Consider the following 24,236-nt stretch of genomic DNA (forward strand, 5'->3'; position numbering starts at 1 on the left):
ACCGTAAAAAAAATTGTGAGGTTTTGGTCAAGGAGCCAGATCGCTCTCTTGCAAAGTAATGTAGTGGCTTTACAAAGAAACACTTCTAAAGTTCCCTGAGATTAAATACAAAATATACGCAAAAAAACAGGAAATGCTGAAATGAAGTCAAAGGAGAGAACAATAAAGATATAACCAAAGTTAAAGGGGACCTATCATGCAAAATGCACGTTGTAATGTCTTCTCTACATCAACATGTGTCCCCGGTGTGTCGGGGAACTCACGCAGCGTCAGGAAATAAAACTCTCTCTCTTTTCTCTAAAAACGGGGGAACTACGGAGCTGATCCAGATGTGCGTCCGATATGACGTAATATCTGAAATGTGGACCCACGGCCCAATCAGAAACGTTGCTATCAGAAACAATGCCCGACTGTTTTGGACGTAATATGGTCGGTGTTTACATTAGCATGGCTAACACTCAGAGCTAACCTGTACTGGAGAGCATGTGTGTGAAGAAGCAGGAAGTCAAAAGGAACTCACCTTGTGGTATAACCGGCAAGAGAGAAAGCCTTTGAGCTCCAAACTGTTTCAGAGAGAATCCTTGATAATCCATGATATGGAGTTTCATCACGGCAGCATTTAGTTTAGACAGTAGCTGCCGGGTCCCGCATAAGCTCCGCCCCTCTTTTTTATTTTAAAGCTTTATACCCAAATCAGCACTTTTGAAACAGGAAGTGAAATAGAGGGATATGAGGCATGGCTAGAATGGGTGATCTGTTTGGTATTTTGAGCAAAACACTTCATAGACATGTTTTTTATATATTTGTATATATCTGAGACCTATGGTATTGCCTAAACATAGCATGATAGGTGACCTTTAAGCTTAAATAAAGTCACAAATTCACAAGATATTTTGTGAATTTACAAAAAAAGAAATTTGAAAGACTTCTCTGAGATTAATTTAAAAAAGATTGCAGAAATAAGTCTGAACTGTTCTGAGATAAAGTGCAGTGCTGTAGGAGCTGCTTCATGATTTCACTGCATCCTTACAAAGTCACAACATGATGTGAAACAAATGAAACCTTTACACCAAAAAACTCTTAAATGGTCTTGAGATCAAGTCACACATTGAGGAGATGTTCCTTCATAGATACAGCTTTAAATATCAGCAAAAATGTTGCTGAGGACAACACAGACTCTCCACATCGCGAGGGTTTCAGGTGAGAGTCACTTTTTAACAACACAAGGTCAAATCAATCAGATCTTCTGTGCCCAGGGCCCAGGAGTTCAAAACTTTGAATCCCTATCTGATCAGATCAGATTTGGATTTTGGGGAGTTCAAAACCAAAAAACAGGATTAGGATGACTGATATCCGATCAGGAAATCCAATCCAAGCTTTAATCTGGATCAAATCTTCAAAACGGGTAGTTCAAACCGACAACACAGGATTGGGATCAGTTTGATCCCAAAAAACTGGATTACCCTGATCCCACCAGAGGGGTGGATTTCCAGAGCAAAATGTACTGTACCATTTATTTTAAAATATGTTTCAATTTAAATAAGATGGCAAAGTTTGTTAACTGAAATAATACACTTTTTAGCCTTCATGGGAAATACATTTTATTTTTTCCATTTTTGCTCACGTTTGTGGTGGCCTATTTGTTTTCAACCAAATGTTGATGACATAAATGTTGATGCTCATGAAAGTATCACAGCAAAGATTGTCAATCACAAACGTAATTTAGATTAAAGTAAAAATATTTTCAACAAAAAAAGTCCATCATCTGTCATCACCTTTCAAATAAAAAAATATAATTAAACATTATAGATGTCTCTGCAATGTGGTCTCTTGTCTTCCTTGTATTATTTTTCATGTCCACTAGATGGCGATCAGTAGGATTAAACACTGATATTCAGGATCTAGTCATCTTGAAAAATCGTAATCTGGATCAGGGTGACCCTATCCTGAATTGCTTTGAACTCCAGGGACAAAATCTGGCCGACTTGTCTGATCCTGGATCACAACAAATGGGATTTCAAAATCTGATCGGATTGAGATTAAAAGTTTTGAACTCTTGGGCCCTGGAGTTCAAAACTTTTAATCTCAATCCGATCAGATTTTGAAATCCCTTTTTTTGTGATCCAGGATCAGACAAGTCGGCGATACAGGAGAACAAGCTAAACGCATCCTGAGCGCACAAACATTCACAGCCGAAGTAAAAACAATAAGTGTGGCTTGATGTTGAGTAAGAAAAAGGTTTATAACGCTGTGAGAATGGGTCTGCAGAGAGCATTTCTCCGCCATCCCAACGTAGTAGCCCGAAAAACGTTTACCCATTTAAAGTGGACCTATCATGCTATATTTGAATAATATATTGTAGGGCCACTCCTATATAAAACATGTCTGTGAAGTTTTTTTTTCAAAATACCAAACAGATCCTGCATTTTAGCCACGCCTCATTTCACTCTATTTGCTCTTTTCCAGCCCTGTTTTTGCAGGGGGCTGATTCTGTGGCAAATGAGCTGCAGCTGACCACGCCCCCCTGCAAAGGAAGGGGGGGGGCACGAGCGTCATGTTACCATGCTGTTACCATGCCACGCATCCTCTCATTCCCCTGATAGGTGGAGAGTATATATAGGCGGAGCACCCCGTTTCTGACGTCAGAGATATTTCAGATCTGGATCAGTCTGTATCAGATCTGTTGCAACTCCGTTTTTAGAGATTTGGGTATGGAGGAAAATAGAGAGGGTTGTGTTTTCTGACACTTGGTGAGTTCCCTGGAACACCGGGGACACATATTCAAGTAGAAAAGACATACAAGAGTGCATTTTGCAAGATAGGTCCCCTTTAAACAGTCGTGTTAGATACCTTGTTTGTTTTAAACATCATAAATACACAAACAACAATGAATACTTATTGTGTGCCAGAATCTCCCGCTGGTCCAAACAAAGTAGGAACAGCATCGTCCTTCAGTGCTCTACGCTGTACATATCCGGCATGAATCGCTGAAAGGTTTGGGAAGCTTTGTTTCGTGAAAGGCTGGCTGAGGGAGCGGCCATAGCTCTGGGCGTGGCTACTGGGTATCCCTACGTGGCGATACCCAGGAAGAAAAAGAGAAATGTCCAACGAGGCGTTCTGGGGCAGCATAGACAGGTCTTCTCTGTGTTAGAGTGTTACTCGCTACAGGGTGTACTTTGAGGGTTTGTGACTCTGCAGACCGTTTACATGCAGAAACACCTTCATAACACACAAGGGGACGGGTCAGAACCAGGAAAGCATCACATGGACCTTTAATTCTCTTATTGTCTTTCATTTTAGTAACTTCAGGTCCACAGAAACACGGCTGGTCTCGTCCTCCTCAGTCCTGGTTCTGCCTGCCGCTATCTTTGCTTTTTACTGAACACACTGGCGGTTATTTCCTCAGCTGCAGAGAGAATGGTGTGTGTGTGTGTGTGTGTGTGTGTGTGTGTGTGTGTGTGTGTGTGTGTGTGTGTGTGTGTGTGTGTGTGTGTGTGTGTGTCTCTGTGTGTGTGTGTGTGTGTGTGTGTGTGTGTGTGTGTGTGTGTGTGTGTGTGTGTGTGTGTGTGTGTGTGTGTGTGTGTGTGTGTGTTGGAGGGGGCGGGGTTTGAAGTGTAGCTTTCCACTCAGGAGGAACACGTAGACAAAGATCAAGGTTCAGGTTCAAGGCTTTTATTGCCATGATTACATCGATACAGTTTAGATATGACCATGACAATCTGAGGTGCGTGAGAGAGAGAGAGAGAGAGAGAGAGAGAGAGAGAGAGAGAGAAAAAAAGAAAGAGTGTCTACAGACTCGCCTGCTTAACTCATGATTTGAAATTTGTCTTTAATGTGTGTGTGTGTGTGTGTGTGTGTGTGTGTGTGTGTGTGTGTGTGTGTGTGTGTGTGTGTGTGTGTGTGTGTGTGTGTGTGTGTGTGTGTGTGTGTGTGTGTGTGTGTGTGTGTGTGTGTGTGTGTGTGTGTGTGTGTGTGTGTGTGTGTGTGTGTGTGTTCTAGAGCTGCAGACTGTAATATTGTTTGGGTTGTAAAATGTCAGAATGTAGTGATGTCTTCAAATGTCCAAAGATATTCACTTTAATAAAATATAAAACAAAGTGCGACACGGAGAGAAAAGCAGATTGAATTGTCTGAACGTTAGAATACTTTTATCTCGCACGAAAAGATTACCAACATCATTTATGATTCTGATTTCATTTGAATGTTCAGTTGTTCTGATCCTGTGTCATTAATGAGGGGAAATATGAATTTGCATTATTGCTGTAAAAACAACTCATTTTTAACGACTGTCTCTGACTTCCTGTTGATTCATTTGAATGTTTGCATTGTTTTGTTTCTTCATTCCTGACATTTGAAATCCTCTGGAGCAGAGAGGAGCTGTGGATCATTGTTACTGATTCATGCATCAGTTGTTTGGCTTTTTAAACGTCACAAACTCAAAGACAAACGTCCATCAGTGTTTCTTGAATCCCTATATCACCACATCAACTCAAATATATTCAGATATTTAAAAGTTAGTAAAGAAATATTCACTTTTCAGACTTACTTTTCTACTAAATAATGATTCTTCGTTATTAATAAGCAACAACTTATCTGTTGCTTTTTGTTTAAAATGTTAGTTTTATCTGCAGTGTCTCCTCTATACCTTAGCTCTGGTGTACGGTGGCCCACAGGTTCAAAGACATGAAAAAACCTCAAGAACTCATTTACAAAATGGCCGAAAGAAACTCTGTAATTTTTTTTTAAAGAATATTTTTATTGCAGAAAATGGTTGTAGGAACCACATTGGTTTAACAAAGCAATCATCTTTTACATTTTCCATAACAACAAAACAGCAGATTCAGAACATACTAGTACAATCAGACTATTGGTGGTTTTTAAAACACATGGGCGAGATAATAAGAAATGCAATATTCATGCTAGAAACAAGAGAGCAACCCAAGAGAGCACATCAGGACAAAGAAAACATGGTTACAGGATTAACATTATTGATCATTCATCCCACACCTTCATCCTCACCCAGACCTCTGAAGTGTCTCCTCACCGGAGCCCAGGCCTTATCAAACACTCTCCCCCTTCCTGCAGTCTAGAATCTAAGTTTCTCCAGGTAGAGGATCCCACCCAACTCTCTCAGCCTCATCTCGAATGTAGGCACAGCGTCAGACTTCCATCATCTCAAAATACGTTTTTTAGCCTAAACAGTACCAAAACACCGGCCATGTGTCACTGCCATAGTTCAGATCAGTGTCGCTCGTGGACCCCAGAATGGCCACAAGGGGGTCAGGCTTCAATTGCTTGTCAAATGCTTTTGAATAAAAATCAAATACAGAAGTCCAGAATGAGTGGAGGTCGGGGCATGTCCAGAGTTGGTGTGTAAGGGTGCCAGGTTGATTTTTACATAATGCTGATACGCTGGAATACGTCTTGTTTACTTTAACTTTTGAGTAGTGCAACCTACGTACAACTTTAAATTGTATCAGATTGAATCTAACATTTACTGAGCACCGGTGAATATTCCTAAAACATGTTTCCCAACATTCCTCAGTGATCGGCATACCCAGTTCTGTCTCCCACTCAGTTCGTTACTTTCCTGTGCTGACTACTTCCTGACTCAGAAGTGTCTGGTATAGGGTGGACACTGCTCCTCTACATCCTGGTCTAACTCTTCAAGTGCCCGATGCTGTGGTATATCTGCAAATGAGGTTTTGGTCAAGGAGCCAGTTCGATATTAATCACCAAATAAAAGACTCTCTGGGGACACAGCCTTCAGAATAAAAGACTCTCTGGAGACACAGCCTTCAGAATAAAAGACTCTCTGAGGACACAGCCTTCAGAATAAAAGACTCTGAGGACACAGCCTTCAGAATAAAAGACTCTCTGGGGACACAGCCTTCAGAATAAAAGACTCTCTGGGGACACAGCCTTCAGAATAAAAGACTCTCTGAGGACACAGCCTTCAGAATAAAAGACTCTCTGAGGACACAGCCTTCACAATAAAAGACTCTCTGAGGACACAGCCTTCAGAATAAAAGACTCTCTGGGGACACAGCCTTCAGAATAAAAGACTCTCTGAGGACACAGCCTTCAGAATAAAAGACTCTCTGAGGACACAGCCTTCAGAATAAAAGACTCCCTGGGGACACAGCCTTCAGAATAAAAGACTCTCTGAGGACACAACCTTCAGAATAAAAGACTCTCTGAGGACACAGCCTTCAGTGAGCCATATTTAAAACACCAAATCTTAAACCCAGGACAGGAAGTGAACTCCTCCTACAGAGGACACAGAGACGCTGATGAGACACCTAACCCAAACCATAACCTAAACCCAGCGTAGAGAGGTTCAGTGAATGTGGTTCTGATGGTATAGAGGTGGGTCAGTCTGTCAGAGGAGACTCTGTAGAAGGAGAGAGAGCCAGCAGGATGATCCAGATACACTGCTACTCTACCAGAGGAGGAGGAGAAGGGGGAGAAGGAGAAGGGGGAGGAGAAGGAGATGCTTGATTCTATCTCATTGTGCCTGACAGAGTAACCATCATCAGAGCACTCCAGTCTCCAGGACTGATCATTCATTCCAAACCCACAGTCCTCTCTCTCTCCTTTCCTGCTGATTCCTCTGTAGGTCACTGCTATAGAAACCCCTCCTCTCCACTCGACCTCCCAGTAACAGCGACCAGTCAGAGCTTCTCTACACACCAGCTGAGAACAGGAGTCAAACCTCTCTGGATGATCAGGATATGGCTCCTCCTCTCTCACACATGTCACCTTCCTGTTGTCCTCAGACAGTTTGAGGTTTCTGTGTGCTGTGTTTGAGTCCAGGGTGAGTTCACAGGAATCTGATGAGAGACACAGACAGCAGTTTATCATCAGACCCACCTGAAGGCTCTCTGTTAGTGGCCCTTTCTATAATAGCGCTATATAAGAGTCCTGTATTATTATTATAGTTTAAAGGTGAAGCTAGTTCAGCAGGTTCTGACCAGGTTGCTGCCCTAAGCAAGCAAGTCTCTCTCTCTCTCTCTCTCTCTCTCTCTCTCACTCTCTCTCTCTCTCTCTCTCTCTCTCTCTCTCTCTCTCTCTCTCTCTCTCTCTCTCTCTCTCTCTCTCTCTCTCTCTCTCTCTCTCTCTCTCTCTCTCATAGCTAGTATATACAAGCTACTATCGTGGTAACACAGGTATGCAAAGTAAGAGAACACCATTTTGGTGAATCGTACAGACACATTAGTTTGATTTCATTTAAGTGGTGGATAGAGTTGCTGCGGGGGGGATGAGACGCACAGTCTGCAGTGGAGACGCTGCGCACAGCTGATCGACGGCTGGAGCACAAACCACCAAATAGGTCTCCTGTCCCCGGTCCAAACACACTGACACACTGCCTGAGGAAGGTTTATTTTGTCATTAACTTTTTTTGGACCACTTATTTTTTTATTTTGCTGACGATCCGACCTCCATGCTGCTACTCTGTTCAAACTGCATCCACCAAACAATATGATTTATCTCCACCTCCCCAAAGGAACCAGAATCTGACACGGTGTGAAATGTCTTTTTTAGCAGTTCTGTCGTCAGTCCCTGCGATCTTCTTCGTGCAGTCAGTCAGAATGAATATTAATACGGTGCGTTTCTTTGACCATTTATAGGCAAATATGGGCGTTACGTGAAGCCCGCAAAAGCTGCGCTGCATTTCGAGTTGATTGTGATTTATAAAGGGAAACCGGCGTAGGACGTGCCGTACGCAAGGCTTTGTAAATGAGGCCCCTGGACCCACCTGAAGGCTTTACTCTCTGTTAGAGATCCTTTCTATTATAGCACTATATAAGTGTCATGTATTATTATTATTATAACTTTTAAAGGCGATGCATGCCAGTCATGTTTTAATGAATAAATACCACCTCCATCATCTTTGTCTCTAGAGAGAAGCTGACTGATCCACACTTACACTTCCTCAGACCTGGTTTGAACCTCTGCTCTCCACCATGGTCCAGCCTGGAGGAAGAAACACAGTCAGGATGATTTTCTATCCAACATGAGTCCCTAGCTGCTGGTACCTCGTGGAGCAGAGTTCACTTTCTTAGAGGAAGCTTTTTGATTGTTATTTACTTTTTGTTGGCATTTAGTGTCAAACATTGTCGCAGCATATTGTACATTGCATCTTCACATGAAGGACATACATCTGTTCATAGTTCTGTTCAGCAATATACACATGATGACACAAAAAACACACAGAGGAGAAAGACATAAAGAAAGAAATAAAACAACAGTGAACAATCAGGGAGTAGACATTTCTTTACAGCAGAGTTCTGGATCTGTGAAAACTAAGTCAGGCCTTTAGGCTTTACAAAGTGAGTCCACTTCTCACAGGTTGGAGTAAATTGACCAATGCATGATTGACAGATGCTGTTATCTTTCCCATATTGTAAATATCCATTGAGAGGTCCATCCATCCTTTTAGAGTCGGGCTATGCTTCGATAACCACTTCCTGGTTAATGCCTTTTCAGCGGAAACCAGCAGAATGTTCAATAAGTATTTGTCCTTTCTCAAATTCCCAAAGTATAACATCTTGATCTCTAGATGTATCATGTCTTTGAAAATGTCTGGTAAGTCCGTTGTGTATCTCCTTCCAGTAGTCTTTGATACCTGGACAGTCCCAGAATACATGGAAGTGGTTTGCATTCTGGTCACCACAGTTCCTCCAACATATAGGGGGGGTCCTCTCATAGTGGGACTCCTGAGAGGGTGGAATAAAATATCCTATCAGGTTCTTCCAGGTATATTCCCTCCAGTTCTGAGAGCTGGTAAACCCCATCCCCCTTCTTCTTTGGCCAGGTGTAAAGTCTTTGAGACAAACCCTCTGTCTTTTACCTTGCCATATAAAGTGGGGCAAAAAAGTATTTAGTCAGCCACCAATTGTGCAAGTTCTCCCACTTAAAAAGATGAGAGAGGCCTGTCATTTTCATCCTAGGTATACCTCAACTACGAGAGACAGAATGGGGGGAAAGAATCCAGAATCCAGTCAGCCACCAATTTTCATTTCATTTGCAAATTATGGTGGAAAATAAGTATTTGGTCAATAACAAAAGTTAATCTCAATACTTTGTTATATACCCTAGATCTCTAGAGCAGTGATGTTTTGGGGCTGTCGCTGGGCAACACAGACTTTCAACTCCCTCCAAAGATTTTCTATGGGTTGAGATCTGGAGACTGGCTAGGCCACTCCAGGACCTTGAAATGCTTCTTACGAAGCCACTCCTTCGTTGCCCGGGCGGTGTGTTTGGGATCATTGTCACGCTGAAAGACCCAGCCACGTTTCATCTTCAATGCCCTTGCTGATGGAAGGAGGTTGTCACTCAAATCTCACGATACATGGCCCCATTCATTCTTTCCTTTACACGGATCAGTGGTCCTGGTCCCTTTGCAGAACAACAGCCCCAAAGCATGATGTGTCCCCCCCCATGTTTCACAGTAGGTGTTCTTTGGATGCAACTCAGCATTCTTTCTCCTCCAAACACGTCTAGTTGAGTTTTTACCATAAAGTTCTATTTTGGTTTCATCTGACCACATGACATTCTCCCAATCCTCTTCTGGATCATCTAAATGCTCTCTAGCAAACTTCAGACGGGCCTGGACATGTACTGGCTTAAGCAGGGGGACACGTCTGGCACTGCAGGATTTGAGTCCCTGGCGGCGTAGTGTGTTACTGATGGTAGCCTTTGTTACTTTGGTCCCAGCTCTCTGCAGGTCATTGACTAGGTCCCCCCGTGTGGTTCTGGGATCTTTGCTCACCGTTCTTGTTTCTCATTTTGACCCCACGGGGTGAGATCTTGCGTGGAGCCCCAGATGCGAGGGAGATTATCAGTGGTCTTGTATGTCTTCCATTTTCTAATAATTGCTCCCACAGTTGATTTCTCACACCAAGCTGCTTACCTATTGCAGATTCAGTCTTCCCAGCCTGGTGCAGGTCTACCATTTAGTTTCTGGTGTCCTTTGACAGCTCTTTGGTCTTGGCCATAGTGGAGTTTGGAGTGTGACTGTTTGAGGTTGTGGACAGGTGTCTTTTATTCTGATAACGAGTTCAAACAGGTGCCATTAATACAGTTAACAAATGGAGGAAAGAGGAGGCTCTTAAAGAAGAAGTTACAGGTCTGTGAGAGACAGAAATCTTGTTTGTTTGTTATTGACCAAATACTTATTTTCCACCATCATTTGCAAATAAATTCTTTAAAAAATCAGACAATGTGATTTTCTGGATTTTTTTTCCTTCTCATTCTGTCTCTCATAGTTGAGGTATACCTAGGATGAAAATTACAGGCCTCTCTCATATTTTTAAGTGGGAGAACTTGCACAATTGGTGGCTGACTAAATACGTTTTTGCCCCACTGTATGACCCCTCTGCTCCCTCACATTATAAATCCTTATATTCTCCCGTCGGGATCTTCCTTCTTCGTCAGTCACTTTATCTTCTTGCTGATTCATTACATTTATCATCTTGCTCAGCACCTTTCCCATTTTCAATTCTCATTTCTGCCTCCGCTATTTTAACGTTGACGTTGGTAAGCTCGCATTTAATTGTGTTTGATTGTTGTTTGTGTCTTTGTGAAAGTCCCGTATCTCCTCCAGAACCTTAGCTAAGCTAGCCACGTGTGGGCTCTGCGCTAGCTTCCTCATCATCAACCTGTGCAGGCGAGTTGTTCGTTGTATTTTCTTCGTTGGCAGACTCTGAGCCAATGTTTTTCTTTTGTCCATCCTTTCTTCCCAACTTCGTCCCGTTAACTATTTGTAATTTTACAGAGACATTTCTTATTTGGCAATTAAACAAGACGAAATTAATCTCTTACCGGGGGACAAGCTAGACTAGGCTGCAATTCAGACGTCACCGTAACCATGACCATAATTTTCAAGTCAATAAATTCACCTGAATTCATATCGGGAGTCAAGTCGTTAGTTTGTTTATCATATAGCTGTGTAATAAACGGGATAATGTGCAGTGAGGCATCCCTTACACATTCAACAGCTTACAGCTAACTGCTAACAGCTACCTACCTACAGTCAACGGCTAACAGCTACCTGCTAACAGCTACCTACCTACAGTCAACGGCTAACAGCTACCTGCTAACAGCTACCTGCTAACAGCTACCTACCTACAGCCAACGGCTAACAGCTAACGGCTAAGTTCCTGCTACTGATATCAACATGAATGTGATGTTCATGAGGGCATTATGAGGAGAAAAAATGATGTGTACCTGGACGTGATGATCATCAGTTACGTAATAAAGAATCACAAAAAGTACATTTTGGTTTCCCATCAGCGACTAGGTAATGTGCTGATCATCGGCCAAAGCAGGCCAGCAAATAATCAAGATACAATTATAACACAATTAGCTCTGTTAGCCGTTAGCAATTATAACACATAATGTGAGTGTAGCTCTGTTAGCCGTTAGCCGAACACGGTCAGAACTATCCAAACTGAACCGCTGTTGATCACTTGCGTCTGTTAAAGAGTAGAGTGGACTCAGCCGTCAATGAGAGTGTAAAAACTCAATGAAATATAATTTTAATAACTGTGTCATAAATGAGAGGAAGAACATGACATCTGAGATGTTAGAGACACCTTCAGTCTGTCTGTCCATACCTGAGTGTCTCCAGTCTCCAGAGTGGATCCTCCAGTCCAGCAGAGAGCAGCTTCTCTCCTGAGTCTCCTGGATGATTGTAGCTCAGGTCCAGCTCTCTCAGATGGGAGGGGTTGGAGCTCAGAGCTGAAGCCAGAGAAACACAGCCTTCCTCTGAGACCATACAGCCTGAGAGACTGGAACCAGGGAGTACAGTAAACTCAGTGTTTTAATTATGACAGCATGAAGATACAGATGTTGACAAACTTTATTAACATAAGCCTGAGGCTGGATGAGCAGGTTTAAAAGTAAAACTATTAATAAAAAACCTGTGCTCTGACCTGAGAGTCTCCAGTTCACACTGTGGACTCTCCAGTCCTGAAGACAACAGCTTCACTCCTGAATCCTGCAGGTCGTTGTTACTCAGGTCCAGCTCTCTCAGATGGGAGGGGTTGGAGCTCAGAGCTGAAGCCAGAGAAACACAGCCTTCCTCTCTGACCATACAGCCTGAGAGACTGGAACCAGGGAATACAGTAAACTCAATGTTTTAAAAGCAGCAGGAAAAACATAAAGAGGTCGACCATCTTCATAAACATGAACCAGAAGCTGGAAAAAAAAGATTCAAAGTTAAACTGCTTGAAAATAAAATGCAGAATTCTGACCTGAGAGTCTCCAGTTCACACTGTGGACTCTCCAGTCCTGAAGACAACAGCTTCACTCCTGAATCCTGCAGGTCGTTGTTACTCAGGTCCAGCTCTCTCAGATGAGAGGGGTTGGATCTCAGAGCTGAAGCCAGAGAAACACAGCCTTCCTCTGAGACCAGACAGCCTGAGAGACTGGAAACAGGGAGTACAGTAAACTCAATGTTTAAAAAGCAGCAGGAACATTTTACAGAGGTCGACCATCTTCATAAACATGAACCAGAAGCTGAATAAAAATAATTAAAAGTTAAACTACTTGAAAATAAAATGCAGAATCCTGACCTGAGAGTCTCCAGGTCACAGTGTGGACTCTCCAGTCCAACAGACAGAAGCTTCACTCCTGAATCCGGCAGGTCGTTGTTACTCAGGTCCAGCTCTCTCAGACTAGAGGACTGGGAGCTGAGGACTGAGGACAGAGCTGCACAGCTTCTCTTTGACAGGTTACAGCCACTCAGCCTGGGGAAGGATTAGCAATGAACACAATTGATTTTATTTATCATGTTTTAAACCGATCAATGTTGTTTGTATCTCCACTTACAGAGCTTTCCTGGAGGCTTTGACCACTGGCAGCAGCCTCAGAAGAGCCTCCTCTGAAGCAGAGTATTTCTTCAGGTCAAAGACGTCCAGATCTTTTCCTGATGAAAGTAAGACGAAGACCAGAGCTGACCACTGAGCAGGAGACAGTTTATCTGTGGAGAGACTTCCTGAACTCAGGTACTGTTGGATCTGCTCCACTAGAGAACGATCATTCAGTTCATTCAGACAGTGGAACAGGTTGATGCTTCTCTCTGGAGACGGATTCTTTCTTATCTTCTTCTTGATGTACTCAACTGTTTTCTGGTTGGTCTCTGAGCTACTTCCTGTTTCTGTCAGCAGGCCATGGAGGAGTTTCTGATTGGTCTGCAGTGAAAGACCCAGGAGGAAGCGAAGGAGCAAGTCCAGGTGTCCGTTTGGACTCTGTAAGGCCTGGTCCACAGCACTCTGGTAGAGATGTGTTAGTTCAGGTTTGGGTTTGGGTCTGAACACTTCAGACTTCTGGGAGGTTGTTGGTTCTTCTGCCAGCAGGTTGACTCCAGAGTTGATGAAGGTCAGATGGACATGAAGAGCAGCCAGAAACTCCTGAATGCTCAGATGGACGAAGCAGAACACTGGGTCCTCGTACAGTCCGCTCTCCTCTCTAAAGACCTGTGTGAACACTCCTGAGTACACTGAGGCTTCTGTGATATCGATGCCACACTCTGTCAGGTCGTGATCATAGAAGATCAGGTTGCCTTTCTGCAGCTGCTCAAAAGCCAGTTTCCCCAGAGCCTCCATCATCTTCCTGCTCTCTGGACTCCAGTGTGGATGTCTCTCACTTTTTCCATCATACTTGACGTTCCTCACTTTGGACTGAACCACCAGGAAGTGGATGTACATCTCAGTCAGGGTCTTGGGCAGCTCTCCCCCCTCTCTGGTTTTCAACACTTTCTCCAGAACTGAAGCAGAGATCCAGCAGAAGACTGGGATGTGGCACATGATGTGGAGGCTTCGTGAGGTCTTGATGTGGGAGATGATGGTGCTGGCCTGCTCCTGATCCCTGAATCTCTTCCTGAAGTACTCCTCCTTCTGTGGGTCAGTGAACCCTCGGACCTCTGTCACCATGTCCACACACTCAGGAGGGATCTGATTGGCTGCTGCAGGTCGTGTGGTTATCCAGAGGCGAGCAGAGGGAAGCAGCTTCCCCCTGATGAGGTTTGTCAGCAGCACATCCACTGAGGTGGACTCTGTGACATCAGTCAGGATTTCAGTGTTGAGGAAGTCCAGAGGAAGTCGACTCTCATCCAGACCGTCAAAGATGAACACAACCGGGAACTGATCAAACCTGCAGATTCCTGCGTCTCTGGTTTCAGAGAAGAAGTGATGAACAAGTTCCACCAAGCTGAACTTTTTCTTCAGCCTATTCAGCTCTCTGAAAGGTAATGGAAATGTGAACTGGATGTCCTGGTTGGCTTTGCCTTCAGCCCAGTCCAGAGTGAACTTCTGTGTTAAGACTGTTTTCCCGATGCCAGCCACGCCCTTTGTCATCACTCTGATTGGTGCATCTCTTCCAGGTGAGGCTTTAAAGAGGTCTTCTTGTCTGATGGTTGTTTCTGGTCTGTCTGGTTTCCTGGATGCGGTTTCAATCTGTCTGACCTCATGTTCTTCAGCTGTAGTTTCTCCCATGGTGATGTGGATCTCCGTGTAGATTTCATTTAGAGGTCTTGAATTACCCGTTGTTTTGATTTTCTCAGTTTTTATCTTCAGGTTGAATTTGAGGTTCCCTTGGCACTGAGTGAGAAGCTCTGAATGAAGACAAAAATAAATCTCTCAATTGAGAAAATGATACTTTCCACATAAAATAACCATCACAAGTTTGGTTCCTAATTTTACACATTTCTGAAAGTAGATTATTTCCCTTGGATCAAGACGCCGTATCTTGTTGCTTTCCAAAAAAAAATCTTTGAAAAACAATATTTTCGAAACCAGAATGAACAATCTGTTAACCTCAGAGAACCATGGCCCTAAACCTGACGACTCTTATTCCTGCTGCTGGAAGACGAGGCACGACCCTGGCAGATCGACCTCTGAGGATGTGGACTCAGCTCTCACTCTAGTTATACAGGAAGTGGATTGCTCTTAGTAATTGTCCACATACTGCGTGGTCCTGCAATAGCCTACTATCAACAAGACGCCGTGGGGGGTCACAGTAATAATCTTTCCCTTCGTCCATAAGACAGGGTGGATGGAAAACTCTATTGACCCCTCCTAGCACATGTGGAGCCCCAGCCTAACTACTGAATGTATCCCCAGCTGGTGCCCTGACCCAGAGACTGCAAGAGAGCAAGTTACCGTGAACTGTTGGTCGATGCGTCGGCAGAGAGAACAGGGACAGCTTTCATCTCAATGAACCTCAAAGGTCACCTGGGTAACTCTGGAAAAGCAGAGAGTCTAATCCCTATCCAGGAGTTTCTTTCCAGAGCCGGTTCAATGTGTAGAGGTGAGCCCTACTTTGTCTAGTTGGTCCTGCTCCACCTCCCACACCGACACCAGATCCGTCCCCAGCAGAGAGGTGAAGGTTGTTTGAAGTTTGTATACCATGTTCCTCTCCTTCACCTACAACCCAACCTGCATTGATTAGACCCTTAGACCCAGTGGTGTGTAGACCCCGGTGCCTGGCTGCAGGATGAGGCCCTTGTCTGCCTGTCTTGCTTTTTTTCTAAGTAGCTGATCTAAAAAGTGACCCTGCCAGAAACTATTGACCCTGACCACTGAGCTTTCAGGGCCATGGGGGTACCTAAACCCTGACACCATGTACAGGTGGTGTTTCTCTGTGTGGTATATCAGGAGGACACATCCAATTCATGTTATCATTGTGATTTACCTGAGCTCAGGTTCCCTGTGTGTAAAACCATTTTTAAACTAATGACCTACCTGTCGGTTCTGATGGGATTTTTGATAATTCCTCCTCCAGGAGATTCTGATTCATCTCCTTCAAAACGGTTCTGGTCACTTTAATAGTGTTAATGCCGTAGTTCAGAAACATATGGTCCACAGTTTGTGTCCGACATGCATCCTCTAGTCGACTCTTTGGGATTCCTTCAAATCCTAGGACCTCCTGCTGCAGGTGCCACTTGAATTCTTCAAAGTCCTCTTTCCCCAATTGTTCTAAAGTTCTGAAGAGGATCTTTTTCAGTGACGCCATTTTTTCTCCCTGCAGGGATCCAAAAGATACCAACAGAAAATATTAAATAATCTTACATCTGAAATAAAATGGGTTTATGCAAAAAAAGGCTTTCTTTGTTTTCATGTGGTGTGTCCTCTGGGCTGGAACACAACACAGAGCTTTGAGTGAATAATGAGTGCTGAGCTCTGACATGGAGAAGAGTCATGGACAGTTGGAGATCTCATCTCTGAGCTTTGGTATGGCTGTCATGTTCCCCACACAGAGAAGGGGGGTGTTGAGATAACATACAGACATGGATAGTGTATGTATGACTCCATGAATTACTGTGTACCACATTGTCTATGTAAGTAGCTGCGACTACTAACTGTGTTCATTGGTTAGCTGCTGTACCACATGATTGATGATGTCACTACCTAGGGTATAAGACCGTTGGAAGTCACGCCCCTTCTCTCTCTGTCCTCAAGCCTCTTGAGATGTGTGCCTAAAATAAATAATGCCGTGATGAATGGCTAAACTTGAACTGCTGAGATTATTCACCTTTCTGCTGCAGGAGACAAAAGGTTTAAGTCTAAATCTGCTAACAGGTTATGGGCCCAGATGCAATGAATTATTCTACAGTTCGAAGCGCACGTGCGATAACAAGGCGAGAAGATTGCCTGTTAGCACGGTTAGCATAGGAGTAGCTAGTTAGCCACGTGTTAAGCTAGTTTAGCATCGGGAGAACCGAGGGAAGCTAAAGCTAAGCTAACAAGGACCTAAGCTAAGCTACTGAAGCTACAAACGCAAAAGCAATGGCGAATGGAACCACGAGGAAGAGCAAGTGGCCCACGTTCAACGGGAAAGCAGAAGAGTATGAGCTCTGGGAAGAGAGGATGCTGTGTTGCATGCACGGAGTGGGATTGAAAGAGGCCATCCTTCGAGCACCCTCTGGAGAGCTGACCGCGGCACTGAGGGCTCAAGACGGCAAGCTCAATGCTGACGCCTATTGTGAGTTAGCGCCGCTACTCGACAATATAATAATAATAATTTAGGCCTGATATTCAGAGACACGAAGGACAAGGGCCGAGAAAGTCTCAGAGTATTACGGGAGCACTATATTGGAAAAGGCAGGCCCAGGATCGTCACCTTGTATATAACCATGACTGCGCTGAAGAAAGCTGATAATGAAACGGTGTCAGAGTACATTATCTGAACTGAGCAGATCATTACGGCACTCAGGAGCGCGGGAGAAGCACCGAGTGACGGACTAATGATGGCGATGGTTATGCGGGGATTACCCGAAAAATACAAGCCGTTCACAATAATGGTGACACACGGTGACACTGAAGTAACGTTGGGACAGTTCAAGGCGAAGTTGAGGAACTTATTCAGCCCCAGCCTCAGACGAGACGAGCGAGAGGGTGCTGAGGGTCCAAGCAGCGACAAAGAGAAAGCCCGCCAAACGGTTCATCCCCGATGGCGACGGAGAACGCGTCGGCGCGTGTTGGCGATGCGGAGAGAAAGGCCATCGAAAAGATGACTGCAGAAAGAAAGTCTGGTGTAGCTTTTGTAAAAGCAAAGGGCACACAAAGAAGCGTGCACAAAGAAGGACCGCGGTGATGCCGCTCGGTGCGCGAGCATGCCAGGTGGTACCGGAGAAGCTGCGGGAGGAGGTGACTACACCCTCAAAGTGCAAGCTGAAGGGATCAGCCTACAGAGACAGCAGACCCACAGAAAAGGATTGATCGTGGACACGGGAGCGTCGTCTCACATCATCAACGATAAGGGCAAATTCAAGATTTTTGACAGCACCTTCAAGCCGGAGAGACACAACATGGAACTGGCAGACGGGAGGCGTACCTTTGGGGTGGCGCAAGGCAGAGGAGAAGCAGAGATGTGTCTGATAGACAGCGAGGGACGACGGTGTAAAGTGACTCTGAAGAACGCCCTATACATCCCATCGTACCCCCAAGAACTCTTTTCCGTGAAGTCTGCTACAGCTAACGGAGCCAAGGTGTTCCTCGACGAAGGTAAAGATGCTCTGATGTTACCGGATGGTACCAGGTTTGACATTTACGTATGTAAGAAAATGTGCTATTTGCAAACAGAGTGTGATGTTGAAGATAAGTGTCATGTCAGCCATGATATCCAAACGTGGCATGAGATTATGGGTCACTGTAATTATGAGGATGTTTTAAAGCTGCAGGATGTAACTGTAGGTATGCTTATTAAGGGTACAAAGCGTAAGCCTGATAAAGATTGTACAGTATGCATAGAGGGAAAGTTTACCCAAAGAAGAAACAGACATCCGACCGATAAAGCAAACACACCACTTGAGTTGGTGAACACTGATCTAGCTGGTCCAGTCAACAACGAGTCCATAAATGGCTTCAGGTATATGCACTCACTTACAGTGAGTGTGTGTACAGGGGCAGTGTTTGTTTATTTCCTGAAAGCGAAGAGTGACGCAGTTCAAGCCACTGAGAAGTATCTGGCAGATGTAGCTCCCTATGGGACTGTGAAATGCATTAGATCAGATAACGGAACTGAGTTCACTGGTAAGGAGTTTCAGACACTATTGAGAAAGAACAAGATCAGACATGAGACGTCTTGTCCTTATTCCCCACATCAAAACGGGACAGCTGAAAGAGAAGGGCGCACTCTTTTTGAAATGGCCAGGTATATGCTTATTGAAAGTGATCTACCTAAAAACCTGTGGCACTAAGCCAATCAGGAAGCAGCTCATACCAGAAACCGGTGTTTTAATAAGCACACGGGCACTACGCCATATTCAGCACTGACAGGGGAAAAGTGTAACTTATCTAGGAAGCATACGTTTGGAGCAGTGTGTTATGCGTACCAGCAGGACCGGGGGAAATTAGATACTAGGTGTGAGAAAGGATGTTTGGTAGGGCATGACAAGGGAAGCCCCGCCTATCTAGTTTACAACCCCGACAACGAGAAGGTGCAGAAGCACAGACTAGTAAAGTTTATCACCAGCACAACTTGTGATAGCGAGACTCAGACACAGAGGCTCGAACAGGATTCAGAGGAAGACTGTGAAGAGGGAGTAAAGGCCCCACAGCCTATGTATTGAGCACAGATGTACAGACTAACGCTCCACAGTCAGCACCAGAGGATGATGGCGAACAGCACCCTAGGGTGGCGTCACATGCCTCAGACAGTGGGAGATATCCCAGTAGGGAGCGCAAACCCCCAGAGTACTTGGGAGATTATACTCAGGAAGATAGTGATGAAGAGGATAAAACACTCACTAGTATAGATTATTGCTACAGAGCAGTTTGCGGTGTACCTCTGACCTTTAAAGAGGCCATGACATCGACTGAGTCAGAAAACTGGGGAAAAGCGATGGATGAGGAAATTAAGTCTCTAGAAGACAATCAGACTTTTACCCTGACAAAATTGAAAGAGGGCAGGAAAACAGTGGGAGGTAAATGGGTCCATTCAGTTAAGGGAGACGTTGACGGACATGACAAATATAAAAAGAGATACGTGGAAAAGATACTGGAACGTGTTGACATGCAGGAGTGTAGGGTAAGGGAGACACCTTGTGACCAAAAGTTAGATTACACTGAAGATGCACCTAAAATGGTGGATGTGAAGAAATACAGAGAGACTGTTGGCAGCCTAATCTATTTGACTACCTGTACACGTCCAGACCTGTTTCGTGGTAAGCAAGTTATCACAATATTTTGCTGAACCGACAGATGAACATTGGGTTACAGTCAAACACGTTTTGCGTTATCTCAGGGGTTCTGCAGACAAACAGCTTTGTTTCAAAAAGAGCAGCGAGGAACTAGGCCTACAGGCTTATAGTGACGCTGATTGGGCGGCAGATAAAACAGATAGACGCAGTATGACAGGGTATTATGTGAGCATGGGTAAGGACAGCTCACTAGTCTCTTGGAAAACCAAGAAACAGCCTACAGTAGCGCTTTCCACATGTGAAGCTGAGTACATGGCTCTAGCTCTAACAATACAGGAGTGTATTTACTTGGAGCAGCAACTGGAAGGGATAGACACATATGTGTATAAGAAAACAGTTGTAAACGAGGACAATCAGGGGAAAATAGCCCTTGCTAAAAATCCTGTGTGTAGACAAAGGTGTAAACACGTGGATATTAAGTACCACTTCATAAGGTCCACCATAAGGCAGGGAAAGATGACACTGGTTTATTGTCCTACAGACGAAATGGTTGCAGTTGTGATGACCAAGCTTGTTTCCAAAGTGAAGCTGAGGAAATTTGAAGGGAACATGTTTGGTGTGTAAAATGTGTTGAAGAAGCCCACATTTAAATCATTTGTACCATGTTTTTGTTTTGTTTATGAGATATGAACAGGTAAACAGTAAGCACATAATTCATAAGTGGGGGTGTTGAGATAACATACAGACATGTATAGTGTATGTATGACTCCATGTATTACTGTGTACCACATTGTCTATGTAAGTAGCTGCGACTACTAACTGTGTTCATTGGTTAGCTGCTGTACCACACGATTGATGATGTCACTACCTAGGGCAGGGTTGGGGAACCTCCGGGCTCCAGGCCGTATACGGCCCGCGAGACCATTTGGTACGGCCCTCGAGGTAATTTATAAACACACGCAAATAAGAAAACAATTCAAGAAATCTAGACCGCAAAATAATTAAACAAGCGAGTGCCTGTTTTTCCTGGCCAAGGTCAGGGTCCTTGAACACAACACGAGCCTAAAGTGTCATCACGTGGTATAAGTCTCGTCTGACAGGGGTGCAGTTCTGACGGAGAGCACCAGAACGCGGCTCCGGGCCGTGACTTCACAAATTGCAATACCCATAAGGAGCTGTACACATGCCGCAGTGTCTGTGTGGCTGTGTCTTTAGTTGAAAGCCCAGTGGTGATCTGTTCATCTGTCATACTGATCATACAGTTAATAACTTTGTTGTTATTAGCATCTGGTTAGCTAGCTATGCTAACGAATAGAAGAAGCTTTTTCTCCAACCAGTGAGGTAAAGGCACATCTTTATATGATCATTATAGTTATAGAAAAACAAGAGAATAAAGTAAACAGGTATACAATAATATATGACAGTAAAAAAAGTTGTTATTAATAAACAAGAAACAGTTTAAAAGGGAAGTGATTTGTAAAATATCCATAAAGAAAAAAAATCTGCTTACAGTTCTGTTTCATATGGATGTTGAGAGATGTATCCATAGATCTCTTCATGTTGCTCTCAAAGTGCACCAGATTGATGCTTTTAACTTGAACATTTAAAAACTCTTCCTGGTGGTGCATGCCCCCAAACTACACTAGATGAGGTTAGACCCCACCCCCCCAAATCATGTCCGCATCGATAGAATGAAAGAAAGACGAAATTAATGGGCTGTGATTTTAGTTTTTTAAGCAAACGTTGAGTTCAATAATAAAGCGTGTGCAGCTCATTCCTTAACTTCTGCTCATCAAAGAATGGATAGGTGTTGATCAGCTGAGCCAGCTCACTGCTGGGAAATGCAGCAGGCTTGCAGAACGATGCGAATGATGTGTGTTCCAGTATCCGAAAAAAGTTCAGGTGCTCCATATCTGCAAATCTTTGGGTCATGTGCAACACTATGCCGTCAACACACACACACACACACACACACACACACACACACACACACACACACACACACACACACACACACACACACACACACACACACACACACACACACACAACACACACACACACACACACACACACACACACACACACACACACACACACACACACACCTGAAAGTACTCGTACTACTTCATATCACATTATGTTTGTGTCATTATTGTTTGAGCAGTGTGACAGATGAACATATCCTGGCCTCGTCAAAGTTATGCTTTTAGTTTAAAATAACTGCTGCTACTTCCTGTTGACTAACCACGTCCTCTTCCAGCAACTCTGGCCCCGGCCCCGAGTCTTCTGGTCTGCTTTCTGTCCCCAGAACCAGAACTAAACCTGGAGAAGTTCAGTTATTATGCTCCAAACATCTGGAACAAACTCCCAGAAAACCTGCAGGTCCTTTTGAATCCAGGCTGAAGACTTTCCCTTTCAGTGAACTATTCATATCTCAAACAGCGCTGTAACTGTTATTCATGTTTTTTATACCTGTGTTAATCGATATAAACTTGTTTTATGTTTATTTAATTAGCTTTGCTTTTGTCTTTGACTGTTTTTAAATAACATTTTATAATGTGCTTCCGCTGCACTATTTCTTAATGCTCTTAATGTCTTTCATTTTTGTAACAGACTCCTGTGGGAGGGTTCTCACCTGCTGAGCTCTCTTCAGGTCCACAGAAACACGGCTGATCTCGTCTCCTCAGTCCTGGTTCTGCCTGCAATTCCCTTATATCTCCTTTTATTCAGCAGTTTGAACACCAACTGTCACAGATGTGACTTCCGTGAAAGAGGAACTCGGTACTTCCGCTCTGAGTTGCAGAGGACATGGGGGGGAGGGGGGTGAAGTGCTGCAGTAGTTTTCCACTCAGGAGGAACTTGTACACAAAGTGAAACGTATAATATGAGAGTGAGGTAGTGATGGCAAAATGAAGCTTTGAATGAAGCGTCGAACCACTTGGACAATTGTGTCGGAAAGAGTTTCATTTCTCGAAGCTTCAGTTACAGCGACCTCTCCTGGCGAAGTGCAAGGCTGCAGTGGGTTTAACGCATCTTTGCCTTGAAAAATATTCGATACACACTAAGACTGAATATCCTGTTCTATTTGCAATTAAAGATTGATAATAGTGTGTATTGGGTTATTGAGAAGAGACTAGAGAGTGCTGGACATTTTTTGGGCGGAGAGGGCCTTTTATCAGTTATTAAAGTATTAAAGTTGAAAAGCAACGATTCAAAGTTTAACTATTCAGAGCTTTGAACCAGCTGCGCGGAGGATATCGCCGCATCCTGGCCGCCGGCTCTATCCACTGGGCTACCTATTCCTTAAAGTGTTTTTATATTACTCATTTTCTTTTTGTTCAGAACTTCTCCACATTTCAAAGTGTTTCACGAGCCAGAACGACCTATTTTTCTTCCTGGCTTGCTCTATAATGATCCAATTCAAATGCAATGCCAAAAACAACTCAACAGCATCAATGCAAACAACGACAACAACCCACACATTGCGCATTGTTTAGAGCGGTTATAAATTGTTGAAGCGCTCAAATTTGAAACTGTTTCAACCTGTCACCTGTCAGAATCGAGACGAGGCAGTGCATTGAATCACCTGATTGGACGGCGAACCAGTGAGTTGATTCATTCAGGAAATGAAGCGGTTGCTGGTTCGGACGTCACATGTCACGTGATTTGAAGCAAGCTTCGAAGCACTGCTTCTATGGAATAGGAAGTCCAGGGTTGAAGCTCCGTTCGAAGCTTCAGTGTCAAACTGCCATCACTAGAGTGAGGTCTATCTCTCTAGCACTGACTATCATTATATCTGTTTTGTCCGCCCACTTGCCTTTGCTGATAAATACTCTGTTTCTAAACTGAGTTGTTCTCAGGACTGCAAAGATTCACTTCAGAGTTACTGAGCCCAGTCAGTGTGAGAGGGGGTGTAGTTCTGCTAGCTGTCCACTAGATGCTGCTAACTGACCCTCTAATGAAACACAGATCAGGGTGAATGGTCAGTGTGAGAGGGGGTGTAGTTCTGCTAGCTGTCCACTAGATGCTGCTAACTGACCCTCTAATGAAACACAGGTCAGGGTGAATGGTCAGTGTGAGAGGGGGTGTAGTTCTGCTAGCTGTCCACTAGATGCTGCTAACTGACCCTCTAATGAAACACAGGTCAGGGTGAATGGTCAGTGTGAGAGGGGGTGTAGTTCTGCTAGCTGTCCACTAGATGCTGCTAACTGACCCTCTAATGAAACACAGATCAGGGTGAATGGTCAGTGTGAGAGGGGGTGTAGTTCTGCTAGCTGTCCACTAGATGCTGCTAACTGACCCTCTAATGAAACACAGGTCAGGGTGAATGGTCAGTGTGAGAGGGGGTGTAGTTCTGCTAGCTGTCCACTAGATGCTGCTAACTGACCCTCTAATGAAACACAGATCAGGGTGAATGGTCAGTGTGAGAGGGGGTGTAGTTCTGCTAGCTGTCCACTAGATGCTGCTAACTGACCCTCTAATGAAACACAGATCAGGGTGAATGGTCAGTGTGAGAGGGGGTGTAGTTCTGCTAGCTGTCCACTAGATGCTGCTAACTGACCCTCTAATGAAACACAGATCAGGG

At 44.1% G+C, this 24,236-nt stretch overlaps 1 protein-coding gene across 1 annotated transcript; it reads right to left on the bottom strand.

The window, feature by feature from the left end:
• Positions 1-4,735: 4,735 nt before the first annotated feature.
• Positions 4,736-22,433, bottom strand: LOC307040801 (NLR family CARD domain-containing protein 3-like). Its single transcript, XM_079683911.1, has 9 exons — positions 22,287-22,433; positions 15,750-16,029; positions 12,838-14,620; positions 12,582-12,755; positions 12,261-12,434; positions 11,940-12,113; positions 11,622-11,795; positions 7,931-7,977; positions 4,736-6,833 (listed from the first exon to the last, which is right to left on the bottom strand). The coding sequence occupies exons 2-9, from the start codon at positions 16,018-16,020 to the stop codon at positions 6,271-6,273; spliced, it is 3,360 nt and encodes a 1,119-aa protein (XP_079540037.1). The 5' UTR covers positions 16,021-16,029; positions 22,287-22,433; the 3' UTR covers positions 4,736-6,270.
• Between the last annotated feature and the right edge of the window lie 1,803 nt (positions 22,434-24,236).

Source organism: Notothenia rossii, assembly GCF_949606895.1.
Source record: "Notothenia rossii genome assembly, chromosome: 5".
NCBI lineage: Eukaryota > Metazoa > Chordata > Actinopteri > Perciformes > Nototheniidae > Notothenia > Notothenia rossii.